Source organism: Lycium barbarum, chromosome 1 (genome assembly GCF_019175385.1).
Source record: "Lycium barbarum isolate Lr01 chromosome 1, ASM1917538v2, whole genome shotgun sequence".
NCBI lineage: Eukaryota > Viridiplantae > Streptophyta > Magnoliopsida > Solanales > Solanaceae > Lycium > Lycium barbarum.
The window spans coordinates 78,760,415-78,779,693 of NC_083337.1; the positions used below are offsets into that span (position 1 = coordinate 78,760,415).

The 19,279-nt window shown below is 39.4% G+C and overlaps 1 protein-coding gene across 2 annotated transcripts in view; it reads right to left on the reverse strand.

The window, feature by feature from the left end:
- Positions 1 to 15,812, reverse strand: part of LOC132636075 (uncharacterized) — a 29,577-nt gene extending 13,765 nt beyond the window's left edge. The window contains exons 1-4 of one of the 2 annotated variants that reach the window (XM_060352750.1): positions 15,370 to 15,807; positions 8,317 to 8,490; positions 7,828 to 7,920; positions 7,680 to 7,748 (exon numbers count right to left, since the gene is read on the reverse strand). In XM_060352750.1, the coding sequence (XP_060208733.1) occupies positions 7,680 to 7,748; positions 7,828 to 7,920; positions 8,317 to 8,490; positions 15,370 to 15,606 (573 nt within the window). In that variant the 5' untranslated portion in view covers positions 15,607 to 15,807. Of the gene's footprint in view, positions 1 to 7,679; positions 7,749 to 7,827; positions 7,921 to 8,316; positions 8,491 to 15,369 lie in introns of both variants that reach the window. The other variant, XM_060352756.1, reaches the window with a different exon arrangement.
- Positions 15,813 to 19,279: the final 3,467 nt, after the last annotated feature.

Genomic DNA, 19,279 nt, shown 5'->3' on the forward strand with positions numbered 1-19,279 from the left:
GTCAAGAACTAGAAACGAATGGACAGAATTGAGTGAAGTGAGTTTGAGAGGTAAAATGAAAAGTGAACAAGTATACTTGAGATGAGAGATGAGGAACAGGAAGATATTAAAAGAATAGAGTGTCTAAGAAGATTCTTCTTCAAGCTCTAACTATATAACTCTTTTCTTTTTCTAGTATTTGTGATCCAAATGTTCAAGTTATTTTGAAAAAACCATTGAAGGGTTGGTACAACAATTGAAGGGAGAGACTAGCTTCAAAGAAGATTTGAAAGGTGCAAAGGTCGATGATTTGCGGAAGACAAAGTTGAGCTTAGTGATCTCATGTGATATGACCTTGCTGGTGATTTATTTGTTGATGCAAATGAAACTAAACCTGTACCACAATTTGACAAGGTCAAATATTTAAGTGGAGATATAACTCAGATTTGGAGTGAACATATTCTTCTTATGTGAACAATTTGTCACAATGTGATGAAATTGAGGAACGAGATAAGTTGAGTGAACAAATCCAAGGAAACTTGAGAGAGGATAAATCTTGTTCTATGCTAATCCACTAACTTTTTCTTGTTTTAGTCTTACATCTCCTTTCATGCAAAAAATTGAGGTCAACCTTGTGTAAAGGATGATGACACCTCACTTGCAGAAGAAAACCTCATCGGTCAAGGTTTAAAAGTGTATGGTAACCCATTGTGGGATGATAACAAAGATGAGTTTGCATTACATTTTTGTCCACTTTGGAATTCCAATGAAGAAAGTAAAGATGATGAACTTTCCAATGAACATAAAGAGGGACATGAAGCTTTTGATGAAATAGATATTGAGGAAGTTGAGCTAAATGCAGAATGTAGTGGCTCAAGTGTGGAAAAGGATAAGTGTTCACATGTTACTAACTTCACAATATCTTTATCTTGTTTTGTAAATCCTTTTTTTTTTGCAGATTTATTCCAAGTCGCTTCTCAAGGAAATTACTTTTGATCCATACCTTGGCTATTATATAGCCAATGTTGAGGTTAAGTTGTTTTAAAAGAGCAAATATGGTATGTTTTCTTGGTATGCATATGCTTTTGGTCTAGCTAATGATCCTCTATTGTTTAAAGAGCTTATGAATTGTGTTTTTAGTGCTTGTGTTGGCAATTACATTATTCTACCAGACGATGTTATGCTTGGATATTTAAAAGGGGTGTTTGTACATAAAAGAACTAAGTGAGTTAAGTGGTTGCATGGTACGTTGTGTTATTTTTATCAAATGCTTGTTGGGCTTTCTTTGCTACTTATTGTGATTATCATGTTTGGTTGTAGGTATTTGTCAAGATTCGAGGACAAATTTTCTTTAGGAGGAGGAGAATGATAGCAACAATGAAGGCTTACATCCATTGAAGGAGCAAATATGATCTATGTCAAGATTCAAGGACGAATCTTCTTTGAGAGGGGGAGAATTATAGCAGTCATGGAAGCTCGACTCCATTGAAGGACAAGGATGAAGATTTAAGAGCTTCAAAAAGGTCCATGACAAGATCCCAAACAAGGAAATTTCAGGTCAAGCTCGATGGGCTTCAATTAGCAACTAAAAAGTGTCTTATTGTGGAAGAAGAGATCAAAGCCTAAGTGAGATATTTTGGTCAAGTCTTACAACTATTTGGTGGCCAAAATTGAAGACAGAGAGGTGGGATGGCGCCCGAATCTGCCCCCAAAAAGGAACAAGTCCAGCAAATATAGTATTCTAGAATCTTCCTTTAAGGCTTTGATCAATTGAACGCCCCCCCACCCCACACACTCAAGGGGACGGCAGCCCCATTCCCATAATATTAGTAGCCTTGTGGTTTATCCAAACCCAAGGAATCATTTCAGGAAAACCAGCATTGCATTATAGAAATCTTTTTTCCTTCTACTGTAAAAGATTGGACATCCTAACTAAGTCAAAGTGAAATCTTTTCTTCCTATTCCAATAGCTATTTCCACAGTTAAAGCTATATCTCTTGTGACATTGTGATGCATATACGTTGAACTCTTCTCTCTGTTGATTTTTTGGCCAGAAGTGATTTCATACTTCCTCCGAACTTCCATAACTAATTGCAGTGAGAATGGATCAGCTAAAGAAAACACAATCATATCATCAGCATAGGCTAAATAATTTACCTTAGGGCCCCACTTGAACATTCTATATCCTTTGAACTTTGGAACCTGATGTAGGGCATTCAAGTTTCTGGATAATACTTCAGCTGCCAAAATAAACAAACTAGGGGACAAAGGGTCTCCTTGTTTCACAGCTCTTGCGGATTGAGAAAAACCTTCTTGTTGTCCTTTAATCAATACTGAGTACCAGTTCTTACTGATAATTCTGAAAACCATTTCAATCAATCTCTCAAAAAATCCCATCTTTCTCAACACTTTAGTTAAAACCAACCATGACACCCCATCATATGCCTTTGCCATGTTCAATTTCGAATTGTTATTGTCAATCTAATATCTGTGATGATCTCATGATTAAGTAAAATATTCTTCACTATACTCCTCCCATTTACAAATCCAGCCTGATTTAAGGAGATGACGTGAGGCCGACATTCCATCGATCTTTCATGAATCGGTCTAGAAAAGATCTTGTTCACAAAATTTCTCAAACTAATTAGTGTCATATCCGAAAAGGCATGGACTCGACCCCTTTTTGGTAATAAGACTAGATTAGTGTGAGTAACAAATGTAGGTAAATCTGCTCCACAAATGAATGCCCTTACCATATTAGTTATGTGTTCACCAATTATACCCCAGCATGTTTGAAAACACAGTCCAGTAAAGCCATCAGGACCTCCTGCAGTTTCCAATCTGCTTAACCACTTCATGGGTAGGTAAATCAGTGATATTCTCATTTTGGTCATCAGATATCATCCATGGTCCAGTATTTCATAGTTTTCTGGATCTTGTTCCTTTGTGAGTTTGATCTTTGAAAAATCTGATAGTCCTCCTGAGAAATTCCTCATTATTCTCCATTCAGTTTCCATTTCGATCTTGAGTTCTTCTCAACCATATCCTCTTCCTTCTACCTTGCACATAGGCAAGGAAGGACCTGGTGTTCCCATCTCCATTCTGATAGCATTACATTCCTGCTTTCTGTTTCCAGAACTCCTCCTCAAGTTGCAAGTATCTATTCAAATTGGCTTGTACCCTATACAGTCTTTCCCTATTGTTAGGTGTAGGATGCAACTCAAATTGAACTTCATGGACTTCGATCACATCTTCCAAATTCTCTATCTCCTGAAATATATTTCCAAAGGTAGCTTTACTCCACTGAGTCAAAACTGGTTTCACTTTTTTCAGTTTGTGATGAAACAGTACAAAAGGATTGGTTGGTCATAAAATCAGCTTTCTAGTGTAACCTAACTATGTCCAGAAAAGTTTCATTTTTAACCCAGAAGTTAAGAAATTTAAAATGTTTCTTTACTGGTGCTAAATTTCTGGTATATGCTACTAGTAATGGGGCACGATCTGATCCACTCCTGATTAAATGAAAGATTTCTATACCATGATATCTTGTCTGCAATTCTTGGTATCCCAAACATCTGTTCAATTTCTTAAATATACAATCATCTTCACTCTTCACTCTGCCCATTCCATCAGGTATATTTGCTCCCTTTGAATCCCAGATCACTCATACCACAGTTCTGAATGCATTGTACAAAATCCTACATTTCATTAATCCAAACAGGTAGTCCACCATATTTCTCTACCTCTGAGGTAACGACATTAAAGTCTCTACCTATCATCCATGGATTTGTCATATTATTAGCCATATCCTCTAGAGAATCCCATAATTCCAACCTCTCAGCTTGTGTACATTTAGCATACATCAAAGTAATCACTAGATCCTCCTGAAGGTCTTGACACTTCAATTTGACAGTAAGTTGTTGTTCATGATCTGCAAGATACTTATTGCAAAACTTTCATCAAAAAATGTCCATATCTTTCCTGAGACATTCACTATATCTGTTTGAAGGCCCAGTTTTCTGTATCCTACTATTTAGTCTGCGTTCTGAAATTGCTCCATTAAACCAATAAAGCCAAACTGATATTTCACATGCATTTTAATAAGCCTTTGAAAAGCTTCAATGGTATTAGCAAATTTAATATTCCATATGAGAACATTCTTCATAGATTAATAGATTTATTAATAGTTCCTTGTTTGTACTCCACCTCCTAGTAGAACACTGCTTTCTCTTTGATTCTTCTTTTTTCCTTTTCCTGCTGACTTTCCTTTCTAAATTTGTCTAGGTGATAAATCACCTGGTCTTGTCACACTTTTAAAGTTTTGATTAGTGGAGTGAACATTCAAGCCCCCCTCCTTTGTTTTTTCAAAATCCTGCTCCTGTGGCTTTTCAACTTGAGTAACTATCTGTCCTGTGTCAATTTCTTTCAAAACAATCTGTTGATCTTCATTAATTTGATTCTCCTGTATCTGATTATTTCCCTTTTCACCTTGTTCCTCATTTGTTGCCTTGGTTTTATCCCCTTTGCCAGCTTCACATCTTGACTTATCAGTTCTAATTGATTTTTATTTATTTTTTAATTTTGTTTTGATAAAGTAATCAAATGTCATTAGTAAAGCATCAAGATGATGCAAGGTTACAGGTGGGCAAAAGAAGCTGCTTCAAACAAAACAGGAAGCAAACTTAGACTAAAAACCTGTAAAACAGCCAAAAGGAATCCTGCCTTTTGTACTAAGCTAAGCTAAAGACAGGGAACTAGCAAAATCCAAAAAAGTATCCACACTGTTTACAGGTATGAAAATGCCAACTAAATAAGCACTCCAAAATCCAAAAAAGTATCCACACTGTTTACAGGTAAGAAAATGCCAACTAAATAAGCACTCCAAACATCTACCCTTGAGAGTACCAATAGGAGTTGAGATTCCATCATGATCATGTTCTTGTATTTTCATTTTGGTATCACCGTTGTTATCTTTCCTTGTCTCTCAGTTTGGTTTTCCTCCTGCATATCCTTCTGGCCTGGTTGTTCTTCCAAAATTGACTGGACTCCTTGTCTTGTAGTTGTCTTTGCCTCTCCTTCAACTTCTTGTACAGAAGTATTGCTAGTATATAAGACCATCTCCTTTTGTGTATTAATTATTTGCTCTTCCTTTTGGTTGTTGTTGCCCTCATTCTTCTTTGGATTAAAATTGTCTTCTACCCATTATTTTGTATTGATCAGCTTTCCCATCTCCTGATCATCCTTCATAACATCTGATGTAATCTTCCCTCCATCCTGTTTTAGTTGCTTCTCTGTGGTACTTTTTTTTTTTTAAACTACTTCTTTGTGGTACTTGAAGTACCAGTATCCAAATCATTATCCTAATCGTCAGCCTTTCCGAGTATAGCAAATGTATTTTGTGTTTCCACAGAGTCTACAGCCTTATTATTCTGTGAATCATTCTTCCCTGATTCTGCTACAATTTCTATGCCACTTTTATCTTAAAGTATTTACTCCTCCTCTACATCCATTCCTATTTCCTTTGAATATTCCCAACAACTTTACCACTGCTTAACACCTTGCTTTGGTTAGCTGTTGTACCAACCTTGTTACCCTCATCTGTCTCTACTCTGTATTGCCTCTCTAATTCCGAATGTAAAGCCCTACACTCTGCTTCTTCATGTCCTTGTAACTTACAATGCTTCCAACACTTTGGAAGATAATCACATTGAATCTGAATCCACTTGGACTTGATTTCTCCTGTAGCATCATCTTCCTCCGCAATATTAATCTTTTGAGGGTGAGTAGCTAACAAGTGGCCTTCCACCTTCACTTTGGCACAGCATGGCCTGGGGTCATGTTATATGTTGTCATATCAATTGTTAAAGGTCTCCCAACTGCAGAAGCCAACGGAAACACTTCTTCCTTCACAAAAAGAATTGGAGGCAAGTCTGGAAACTAATCCATGCGACTGCCACTGATGTTTCTTCATCTGGTACAAACCATGGATCCCAAACCAGTCAACGCATCTGCCCATATGTATCTTGCACCTTTAAATAGTAAGCTGGTGTTGATAACATCTGGACATAGTCTTCCAAGAGTGAAACGTGTGAGCAAGTGCCTGTTCTCGATCAATCATATCGTACGAAGGCCTTCGATTTCACACTGGTTAAGGATAACTTTTCTCAATTCCTTCACGTCCAGCTTACTATATGAGAAGTTACCAAGTACTACATATTGGAGATTTTCTGGTACAATAAGTTTTTTGACCTCGGAGGATTTCCACGTGACATGAGGTTCTCCATGAAGATGAACTGGTTTAGGGGGCACGACCCGCATGGTACTATCTGATGCCTGGTTTCAGGAGGTTAGCATATTTCATCAAAGAGGATGCCTGTTGAGGGTTTGGGGATGGCAGAACAGCCTCCGATGAAGGGTGTCCAACTGTCCACCGGCCAGATGGGTCATGAAAGACCGGCGTTAGGGTTTCTCGTCTATGTTTTGGCTTGTTGTGTGCAATGCAGTGGCTACAGGTATTCTCACAGTTTACTCTCACGCAGTGCTTGCCTTGATGGATCCTGGATCTACTTATACTTGTGAGTCTCCATTCTATGCTTCTTGTTTGGAGCAAGGCCTTGATTTCCTACCTGAGCCTTTTCTAGTATCTACCCCAGTAGGGGAGTCTATTGTAGTGGTCCGAGTATATCGGGAATGCACAGTTTCAGTTCAGGGTAGAGAGACCTTGGTAGATCTTATCAAGCTTCAGATGGTCGACATCGACAGTATTATAGGTATGGATTGGTTGGTGGCGTGTTATGCTACACTTAATTGCCGTAACAAGCTTGTTAGATTAGATATACCGTGGAGGCCCCAGGATTGAGAGGAAGGGTTCTGCAGCCACTCCGGAGAAGCAGATTATCTCTTTCTTCAAGGCTCGCAATGATTAGCCAGGGTTGTTTGGGCTTCATAGCCACGGTTCAGGATACTAGTACAGAGGTGGTAACTATCAGCAATGTCCCTATGGTACACAACTATCCGCACACCAGTAAACCTATTAATTTGAAATGTTCTTTGTGTGCCAATGATATGAAACATCGCTAGACAGACTAAGTCACAGAGGTGATAGTAACTGCATAAGGCAGGGAAAGCTCATTTTAACAAAGGGAAAGGATGTTTAAGTCACAACGATAACAGAAACTGAAATAAGAAAAGCAGAGAGGGATCAAAGTGCCGCAACTTTTTAATACGTATGAACATTTGCTTCTTGTTCTGATACATTCTAGCAAAGATAAAGATATAGTATTCATGTAATAGATCCACAGAACAAGTTGCAAACAAGTGAAGCAATGCAACAATTTTTGTACACGATAGAAGTAATACTGAGTAAAATCAGACCATTTCCAAACAAAGAAGTGTATCCAAGCTCTTGATGAATCGGATTTTATATCAATTTCACACCAACAAGAATCAGTCGCACTTAAACAATCTTAGGTATGTCCATTGTTCATTGAAAGCGAATTTAAGTATAATTCAGCACAAGTCTGCCTTCCCTTGTGGGTGAAGGGGGAGTTCTTGAGTTATAGCATAAAACAGCATCCTTACCGACAAACAATAATTAATTAAGTCTTCAAATTTCATGATACACAAGCAATCAGTTGGATACAGAAGCAATCAGTTGGAGACACAATATAAAAAAAATTCACTGACATGACAACAGTCACCTGCTGCATAAGGGAAGTGAATGCATCCTTTGAGAGACCAAAACCAATAGCAGCCATTTCAGCAACGGACTGAAAAAGACCAAGCAGTCACATTCCAGAATAGTCTAACCAGAAGCATAAATAAAAGATACAAATGCTTAGCACCCACCTCTATAGCAGATATCATCTTATATCCCCATGAATCCATAGTAGATTTCCATTCAGGAAAGCCCTCGGGTATTACTGGCTCTGAATTCAGTTCCTGCAAGAGTATAATGCTTGTTTTCTTACTAGCAGCAATTTCCATTTCTTATGGCACTAAGGGCTCGTTTGGTACAAGGGATAAGGATAAATAATCCCGGGATTATATTTCAGATGAGTTTATCCCACGTTTGGTTGGGATAAAATCGCAGTATAACTAATCCCGGGAAAACTTATCCCGGGATTGTAGTGTTATTTTATCCCTATGGGAGGGTGGAATAACTAATCTTATCCTGGGATAACTTGTTTCCAACCAAATGACCCCTAAGTGTATCCATTGATTGGGACTAAAATCAAGCAATGTCATTGATCAATCTCATCTTTGAATAAAATTATTTTTATTTTTTTAATCAAGATATGAATAACATTATTGAAATGGGGAAATGAGTGGAGAAACCTTAAAACGGGTAATCTTTGGACGGGGACCAACTCTCCACATGTATCTCCATTTACGATCTGGTCCAGATGGACTAGATGGTTGATATTCTTTAGGCATTGCTTTGAGCTTCTCTTTCATTTCCTCATCAACCAGGCTACGCGGGACTTCAACTCCTTCAGGTGTCACCCCGACCTGTCAGACAATGACATGTGTAGTCTTCCAAATAAGAGGCTTAATGAGTAGAGTTGGAATTTACTGAACTGATTGAATACATCCTTCTTTCTTGTTATTAATTGATAAAACTAGCTGTTTTGACTACTACTTGAAATTAGAGATGGTAATCTGTCAGGACAACAAGGAGAGATGGAAGATTGTCCCAGCTTGCATCTGGTGGACAGTTTGGAAGGAAATGTACCAGAGGTGTTTTGAAGATAAGAGTATCTCAATTCAGAAGTTGAAAATGAATTGTCTAGTGCTTTTCTACTTTTGGTGTATTCATGAATGTCCTCAAGAGGCAGAGGACATTCCAGTGTTTTAGATTATTTATGAGGGGTTTAGGTGGTAGGTTTTGCTCTTTTGACTACTACTTGTAATTATTACTGAGTACACCTTTGGTGTAGTTCTTTGTTTATAACAGATATGTTAACTGTTCCAAAAAAAAGTAGCTGTCACTTCTCTACAATTGACAGCAAAACCATGAGAAAGAGAATCAAAGCAAAAGAATGGAACATTACATATGTTTTGGGCAGACAACTGGCTCGGGCATGGAAGTTTGAAAGATCTTTTTCCTGATTTGCTCAGTATCTCTACCTCTCCAAATGATTATTTATCTACAGCTAAGGGATTGCAAGGATGGAACATTACACTTAGGAGGGATCTGAATGATTGGGAAATTGAAAGAGTAGTGGAGTTTTTTAAGACCTTGGAAGTCTTCCAGGGGTTATCAGAAGCAGAGGATAAGCTGCTGTGGAATCCAAGCAAAGATGGGGCCTTCACAGTCAAATCTGCCTACTTAACAATCAGCAACTATGCTCATCAGATAGTCGACTGGCCGTGGAAGTTTATCTGGAAGACTAATGCTCCTAGAAAGGCTCTATGTTTCACCTGGCTGGTGGCTAGGCAGGCAGTTTTGACTCGGGAAAGGTTGAGAAGAAGGGGGTTCGAGGCATGCTCCACATGTTTGTTTTGTGAATCTTACACAGAAACAAATAGCCATCTGTTTCTTCATTGTTCTTTCACTATTCAGCTGTGGCAGCTCTTTCTCAATATTGTGGGGATCAAATGGTGTGTGCCTGCAAACACTGTTGATCTGCTTAAGAGCTGGAACAGTTTGGGAGTTTCAGTTAGACAGAAGAAATGGTGGAAATTGGTTCCTGCTTGTATTTGGTGGACAATTTGGAAAGAGAGAAACTCTAGGGTTTTTGATGATAGGGGTAATCATGTGCAGGATATTAAGATGAAGTGTCTACTTTTGTTTCACTTTTGGTGTAAAGAATGCTACTTAGAGGAGGAGGTTTCCTTAATAGATTTTATAGGGCAATTGTAACTGTTGTTTTAGGATTTTTGTTGGCTGCGGGTACTTCTCCTCTGTAAATATGGCTTCAGCACTGCCCTAGTGCTATTAATACCAATATTACCAATTTCCAAAAAAAAAAAAAAAAAGAATCAAAGCAAAAGAAGATTGTTATTTAAAACATGTAGTACAAGCAGCAGAAAATAGAAATTGTACTATTCAATGCCGTTCCCAAATTAAAGCCAGATGCTCTGCAGCCCTAATACTCCAGAAATCTTTTACCATATGCTTCTATACAGCATATTGGCAACCTTTAAGAGCTTCAGAGCATCGCGTTCTATGCTTATCTAGCTGATATAGCAAAAGAAATAGAAATGGAACAGCCAGTTCCAAATATTTGTGATCCATTCAATTAAATGCTTGAAAGCTCAACTCCTTAGCATACACTTATAGTTAATAAAGAAGATAGAATCATCAAGCGAGGTATTAAGATGAAGAATCTTAAGGATCTATTGAACAGCTGGCAAGCACAGTACACGAAGAAAAAGATGAACATGATATTTTTTTCAGGTGATGCCGCTGCGCCATTTATATTTTTGAAAATTTCCCCATTATTTTTTGGTCTCCTCTGCTCTCTCCCAACGGTAAGATCTGCCCCCTCCCTCCCCACCCGCCACCCCGTCCGGCGACCCGACTTCATCACTGTTCAGGTGACGCCGGCGACCATGTAACGCCGGCCACTTTTCCGGTCAGATTTGCTTTTCTTCCCTCTTCCCTTTTCTTCTTCTCCTCTTCTTCTTCTCTTCTCCTTTTTTCCCTTTTTTTATCTGCTTCTGGCGCTGCCAGTACGCCACTGCGCCATCGCCGGCGACTTTTGCCAGCAACATTTTCCGGCCAGCCCTTCTTTCTCTCTCCTTTTTTTTTTCTTCTTTTCTTTTTTTTTCTTTTCTCTTTTCTTGTTCTTTCTTTTGCTCTTTTTTTTCTTTTTCCCCCCTCCTCTTCTCCCTTTCAGGTCTTTGTGAACATTTTTCCGGCAGTGAACAATAACTCGATAGTGAACAGTACTCGGACGTTGAACAGTGTTTTCCGGCGGCGACCAGGTTCAGTTCAACTGGAGTTGGTACCTCCGGTTGCCATATCCATTATTTGTCCATACACTTGTAGTTACATTTTGCTGACTTTAGACCTTTGAATAATTTATTAGTTCATACTCATTTTCGTGGCTTTGGTTAGTGATGGTAGACTAGGGTCATGTTCTCGTTCGGGGACGGGGGCGAGGGTTAGGAGGGGTAAGTGGGTTAAAGGAGCGTCTAGGTTGAGAGTAGGTTCTTCGAACAGTGGGACGTTAACGGGGAAGTCCATAGAGCTAGTTAAGATTCTTAAGAAGAGGAAGATTAATATAACTTGTGTCCAAGAGACCAAATGGGTAGGTCCTAAAGCTAAGGAGGTAGACGGGTATAAGTTGTGGTTCTCTAGTAGGTCGAAGTATAGAAATGGGGTGGGCATTTTAGTAGATAGTGAATTAAGGGATCAGGTGGTAGAGGTTAGGAGAGCCACTGATAGGATGATGTCAATTAAAGTGGTCGTTGAAGGGCTCACTTTGAACATTATTAGTGCATATGCGCCACAAGCGGGCTTAGGCGAGGAGGAGAAGAGGCGCTTTTGGGAGGATTTGGATGAGTTAGTTGGAGGCATACCGCCTACTGAGAAGCTATTCGTGGGAGGTGATTTCAATGGGCACATCGGGCCTATTTCGAGAGGTTATGATGATGTGCATGGAGGCTTTGGCTTCGGGGACAGGAATAGAGGAGGAGTCTCACTTTTGAATTTTGCAAGAGCTTTTGGGTTGGTGATAGCCAATTCGAGTTTCCCAAAGAAGGAGGAGCACTTGGTAACCTTCTGTAGTTCAGTGGCTAAGACTCAAATAGACTTTTTACTCCTTAGGAAGGACGATAAAGGTCTGTGCAAAGACTGTAAGGTCATTCCGAGCGACTATCTTACAACCTGACATAAGCTCTTGGTGATGGATTTAGGGATCAAGATGACGAGGAAGAAGAGGGTCGTGGATGATCGACCTAGGATCAGATGGGGGAGTTTGACCACGACTAGTGCCCTGGAGATGGGAGAGAAATTGAAGGTTATGGGGGCCTGGGATAGTAGTAGGGATGCGACCAGTATGTGGAATAGGACGGCTAGTTGCATTAGGGTGGTAGCAAGGGAAGTGTTGGGGGTCTCGACAGGTAGTCGTGGTCAGCATCGAGGGGACTGGTGGTGGAATGGAGAAGTTCAAGGGAAGGTGGAAGCAAAGAAGGTGGCATACGCGAAGTTGATAGAAAGCGAGGATGAGGTGGAGAAGTGGACGAATAGGGAACTTTATAAGATGGCGAGGAAGGAGGCGAAGTTGGCGGTTTCGACGGCAAAAACGGCAGCTTTTGAACGCCTTTATGCTGAACTAGAAGAGAAAGGAGGGGATCAGAAATTGTTCAGGCTAGCCAAGGCGAGGGAGAGAAAGGCACATGATGTGGATCAAGTGAAATGCATCAAGGACGAGCATGGCAAAGTATTAGTAGAGGAGACTCTCATTAGACGGAGATGGCAGTCATACTTTTACAAACTCTTGAATGAAGAAGGGGACAGAGATATTGTGTTGGGAGATTTAGAACATACAGGAAGGCGTCACGATTTTGGGTATTGCATGAGTATTAAGGTTGAGGAGGTTAAGGGTGTTGTTCGTAGGATATGTAGGGGAAGAGCGACCGGACCTGACGAGATTCCTGGGGAATTTTGGAAGAGCGCGGGCTCGGCAGGTTTGGAGTGGCTGACTAGGTTGTTTAATGTCATCTTTAAGACGGCAATGATGCCCGAAGAATGGAGGTCGAGTGTAATGATCCCTCTATACAAGAACAAGGGAGATATCCAGAGTTGCAACAACTATAGAGGAATCAAGCTGCTAAGCCATACTATGAAAGTGTGGGAAAGGGTGGTGGAGATGAAGGTGAGGAGAGGCGTGTCTATTTCAGAGAACCAGTTCGGATTCATGCCGGGACGCTCAACTACAAAAGCCATCCATCTTGTGAGGAGACTGGTGGAGCAGTATAGGGAGAGGAAGAGAGACTTACACATGGTATTCATCGACCTAGAAAAGGCTTACGACAAAGTTCCAAGAGAGATCCTATGGAGATGCTTGGAGGCTAAAGGTGTACCTGTGACGTACATTAGGGTGATCAAGGACATATATGAGGGAGCCAAAACGAGGGTAAGGACAGTAGGAGGAGACTCAGAGCACTTTCCAGTTGTGATAGGGTTGCATCAAGGATCAGCTCTTAGTCCGTTTTTATTTGCCTTGGTGATGGATGGATTGACGCGGAAAATTCAAGGTGAGGTGCCATAGTGTATGCTTTTCGCGGATGACATAGTCCTGATCGATGAGACTCGTAACGGAGTTAACGCTAAGCTGGAGGATTGGAGACATACTCTGGAGTCTAAAGGGTTTAAGCTGAGTAGTACCAAGACAGAGTACTTAGAGTGTAAGTTTAGTGAAGCACCTCAGGAGGCTAGCTTGGAAGTGAGGCTTGGTACCCAGGCGATCCAGAAGAAAAGTAGTTTCAAGTATCTTGGGTCTATTATGCAAGGCAGCGAGGAGATTGACGATGATGTCACACATTGTATTGGGGCAGGGTGGATGAAATGGAGGCTTGCTTCCGGAGTGCTATGTGACAAGAAGGTGCCACCACAACTTAAGGGCAAGTTCTACAAAGTGGTGGTTAGACCGACTATGTTGTATGGGGCGGAGTGTTGGCCAGTTAAGATCTCTCACGTTCAAAAGATGAAAGTTGCCGAGATGAGAATGTTGAGATGGATGTGTGGCCACACCAGGAGTGACAGGATTAGGAATGAGGATATTCGGGACAAGGTGGGAGTGGCCTCGGTGGAAGACAAGATGCGAGAAGCGAGATTGAGATGGTTTGGGCATGTGAAGAGGAGAGACACAGATGCCCCAGTGCGGAGGTGTGAGAGGTTGGCCATGGATGGTTTCAGACAAGGTAGGGGTAGGCCGAAGAAGTATTGGGGAGAGGTAATTAGACACGACATGGCGCAGTTACAGCTTACCGAGGACATGACCTTAGATAGGAGGGTTTAGAGGACCCAGATAGGGTAGAAGGTTAGTAGATAGTCTCGTTATCCTGTCTTATTAGTAGTCGCATTATCGCAGTATAATTTCTTGTGCTCTGATTTCTGCTATTATCTGTTATTTCTTGTGCTTTGATTATCCTATGTTATCTGTGTCGCTTGCGTTATTTCATTTCCATATCGCTTTGAATCTCTTAGCCTTATATGACCTCTTTTTATGCTTTTTTTTTTTTATTGAGCCGAGTGTCTTTCGGAAACAGCCGTCCTACCTTGGTAGGAGTAAGGTCTGCGTACACTCTACCCTCCCCAGACCCCACGTTGTGGGATTTCACTGGGTTGTTGTTGTTGTTGTATACCTTTATGCATCATTTGGACAGTTTAGAACAGAAGGAACAAGAGATGTTCTGAAGGGAAAAAGGAGCAGATTTTTGTTACAAAATATAGGTGTTTACAACACTTGTTTTGCTGGCATAAAGGTGATATTGTAATTAGCAGATAACTGCTTGGACTTGCTAGATTAAGTTTTTGGGTAGTCTCTGCACAAATCCAATATTTTTGTACTCTTTTTCCTACCCTCTTGGTACTGTTTTCACTAATAAAAATTACCTTATAGTAAAAAAGGTATTTCTGGTGCCTAGTGTTTCAGTTATGCAAATATGTAGATTTTGACAACATGCACTTAAGGCTTAAGTTAGCAAACATGCAACAGTTTGGGGATTAGAAATTCAAATAATCAAATCATACTCCTTTTACGCATTTTACTCTTGTGATTATTAATTGAATAAAGCACTTTTCTAATGAACAATAAACTCTCACTTGCCAAAATGTAAAGTGTTTGTTGTTAGCAAAGCTGTCCAATTTCTGTATGTACTATAGTTTCCTTTCACATTCGATAAACGCCAACCGTTGAGAATTAACCAACAGGTTTTAAACCAATGGGGTTTTTTCAAGTAAATTATTGGTGAGGCAACAAGATCACGCAAGAAAAAGCTATATTTTACTGGCCACCTTATTTTTGTCAAGCTTGATTAAAGCATAAGCTGTCAAAGTCTTTGATTTATCATAGAACCCTGTATTGACCCTAATTTCTTTCACAACAATAGGGACTACATGGTTGGGCTGCTTAGGAGTTTATAGCCTCGAACCTCTCATGATAACAAATCTGGAAGAAGGAAGTCGGGCTAGGGTTGTGATTTGTTGCCTTTGCTAATCCTAAGCCCAACTACTATGTCTTACACTCAAATTGGAGTAAATATAATGCCCCATCAGACTTGAGTGTTGAGGATAATATATGTATAATTGAGGAAACAGGCCAGTCAGGTGTTGAAATTTCAAGCAATTATTATAAATAACACTTGGTTAATGTGGAAAAAAGCAAAATTACCCCCAAAATTGAGAATAAAAGCATTGCTGAGATAGATAGATACCTGATAGTGTAGATGAGGACGCTCCTGAAGACGCTTAAACTCTTCAGGTTGTTGGAAGTATTTTTCCATCATATCAATGAACCTATCATTATCTTCAGCGGTGCACCTGGGATCCTTCACCAGTAAAGCTCCAGTCTCTCTTAGGGTTCGACTCACCTCCAAGCACACACTCTCTATTTCCGAATCCAACGATGAATTTTCCAGATAGGGTGCCAGATCGATTACCGGAAGCTCCATTTCCGACAGAATTTGGGTGCCGTAGAAATGCTTGGATCTTTAGAGCTTATATTTATTTATTATAATAAAAATAATAATAAATGCTAATGGCTTGGCGGGAGAAGTCTTTTTCGTCTATTTTTCGTGGGTAAACGCCGCACCCAATCACCAATTTACGTGATTCCATCTCATTTTGGGTTTTTGCTACACTAAACACAGGTGGTTTCTTTTTCTTTCTTCTTTGCACAAAATTTTCAAAAAAATAAAATAAAAAGAGGACTTCAATTTATTTCCGACTTGGTTATTTGATAAGACTAACGATCCGTTTTGGAAAGTCACCTAGTAATTGAAATTGGTGTAATTACTAGGGTATTGATTACCACGACCTGTCTGTTTGTCATTTAATTACAAGCGTACTGTTTGGTTGCACAAGTGTAATTATATGGTTAGATTAAATTTTAAAAATAAAAGCTGATTATCAAAAATTAAAAGTCAATATTTGAAAATTTCGTACATTTGTAAATGGTATTAAATTAGGTATTTAAGATAAATATTTTTTCTTTAAAATACTCTATTTAATAATCATATATTTGTTACTAATATTGTAAAAAACAGTTGATATATATATTTTAAGTTCATAATATTTAATTTAATTAATTATAAAAACTAAAACACACATTACATCATGGACTCAATGTTTGAAGAAAAAAAAAGATTAATATTTGTAAATATAATGTCATAACATTGTTCAGATGTTGGATAAAAAAATAATAGGATTTTTAAACTCTATGCCAATTAGGGCAAAGTAATTACCTCGATTAGCCCACGTTTATTTTTTCACCCGCTATAGTCGTTGTTTTTGCATGTGAGAGGAGTAGCGAACGCAATCGGCGGAACCTTATCATCGTCAGTGGCTGAGGTTGCAATTGCGGCGGCGTAGGGCCAACCATAGTTGACGGCAATCTTAATTCGATTTAGAGCAAAATACTAATTGTGAAAATCTCTGTTTCAATAGATCGGAATTCGGTCAATGGTGTTTTTTGGGCTACACAGGCGAACCAGATCTAGTGTTTCGGCAAAATGTTTATACACACCTCTTATACACTATTATACACTTTTATACGGTGTAGAAACGAAACGTAAACGAACGTGCCAAAATAACGACTCTACTCACGTTAGTTATAGTGTTCATGTCCTTTCCTTCTATTGTAATGTTATTGAATCATGTTATTTTGGTTCTTGAGTTCTTATTGAGATTCATGATGACTAGTAGCTATATAATGTTATTCGGAGGTTTATCGACCTTACATCACTCTGATGGTCTCAGATTATGTTCTTTTAATATCTCTCATGCATTTATTTATATATATATATATATATATATATATGACTTCACACCCTCAGCTATAATCAGCGGGTACGGCACTAGTGTCACGACCCAGCTAGGGGCCACGACGGGTACCCGGAGCTAGTTACCGAGCACCGCTCACTCTACTACTTATCTTGCTCATTTAATACTCTTTTATCAATTTTACATACCAATTGTAGGAAAATCATATTTACTCGAAACATAAATACTTTATATACATTTGCCTCTCGGCCATCAAAATAATATACATACATATGAAAACCTCTTGTGAGACCATCTAACCCACACTGCGTATCTACGAGCCTCTACTAACATAATGAATACATGGACGGAACATGACTCCGTCATGCCCAAAATATGCATATATGAATGTACATCAAAAGGGTAGCCATAATCACCTCCGAACAATGGAGTGCTATCTACCAGCTGACAGCTACTGAGGACTTGGGCCAAGTTCTCCTCCCTGTCTACCTGTGGGTATGAACACAGCGTCCGAAGAAAGGACGTCAGTACGAATATTGTACCGAGTATGAGAGGCATACATAATGAAAGGAAACATCAATAATATGAGGATAACATCAACATGAAACATCTGGATCTGACTGATAATCATAAATGAAGTAATGCATGCTATCTTACTCATACTCATCATCATGACATGTATGCATCATATGCAAGCTGCCCGTCCATGTCGGAACAGTGTGATAATCAATAATATTAGCCCGCGTCTAGGCCTCCCGCGTCTGGGGTACCATCTCATGCCGCCCACTAGTGGTGTCTGCCCACGCCCGTAGGTCGTGGTGTATCCGTATCGCCGCCCGCCGAAGCGGTGTCTGCCCGGCCAACTAGGCCCGGTGTGAAATGCTCATGGTAATATGATTATCATAAAATACTTATCTTATCATAATGCGTATATATGACTCATGATCAACTTTACTCTATCGGGGTGACGTAAGGTCGTGATCCCCCGATTACATTATGGAACCATCATGGACATTCTGCCTCACCTTGAAAGGACTAGTACATAAGGTGAGTGTAGGCAAGGAATAACATCATCATCATTCTAGTGTCATCATATCGTATAACTTATCTCATATAGACATTCATAAGTATAAGCTTTTAACTTCTTAGCATGTAAGAACTCACGAAAGAAATAGGGATTCAAGTTAAAAGATTCATGCCTTTAGAAAGAAGGACTAGCCTCACATACCTTGGTCGTTTAGCTAAGATATCGCTCACTTGTTCTCCGTCGATATCACGTCGTTACCTTCATAAGAGAATCCGTATCAATATTAGTAAACTAACTACAAGAACGCATCGCTAATTCTAGGAAAAGTCGGACAACGCTTCCTTCGCTCATACCATTTTTCTCATGTTTTATATCAACTCCCAACATTCATAATATTACTCGCAACATCATAATCGACAATCGTCATTTACGTACATTTGGCAAAATCCACCATTTTCCTCCAATTTTCCCTTATTTCTACTTCTAGCTCATCCTTGCGTTTTCATGCATTTAATGCTTGTTTCATGATATAAACATCATTTATAACGTATTAGTACTCACGACACTTCAATATTCATAGTTCAATTCCACTATCATTCATTTATGTCACTATTCACCCAATAATGATCCATTTCTATGTTCTTTTACATTTCAAGTGTCTAAGCTTTCCAATACTTCAAACAATATGGAATAATCATGAAACTTACCTTGGATGATGGTTGAACAATCCTTAAGTTGAAATACTTCAATTAGCCAAAACCCTAGTTCCACCTTCTTGGGAATTTCTTGACTTAGAAGATCCTTAGATGTGTTCTTACACTTGATTCCATGAAATTAGTGTTGTTGGTCTTGATATTCCCTTTAATTCTCTTGAATTCTTGTGGAAGAATTATTTGGAATGTTCTAGAGGTCTCTTGAGTTGTTGGATGAATAATGAAATAATATGAAGTCTAAGTCCCTTTTAAAATCACAAAATCTGATCTTTAATGAATTCTTTTCGGGGTGAACAGTGGCCGTAAACCACCATATACGGACCGTATTTTGATTTACGGTCCGTCCACTGTGGTCGTATTTAACCATTTCAAAGACAGAAAGTTTTGGCTGATGGACATGGTAGTTTACGACCTGGTTTACGGTCCGTAAACCAGTTTACGGGCCGTAAACTGGGTCGTATTTAACCATATTCAACATTTACAGAAAGTTGGGATTTTTGACAAGCTGGGGGACGATTGCACTATACGATCCGTAAATCACTTTACGGGCCGTATAGTGCCATATACGACCACTGGCTGAAAAAATTTCTGCAACTTTCTTAT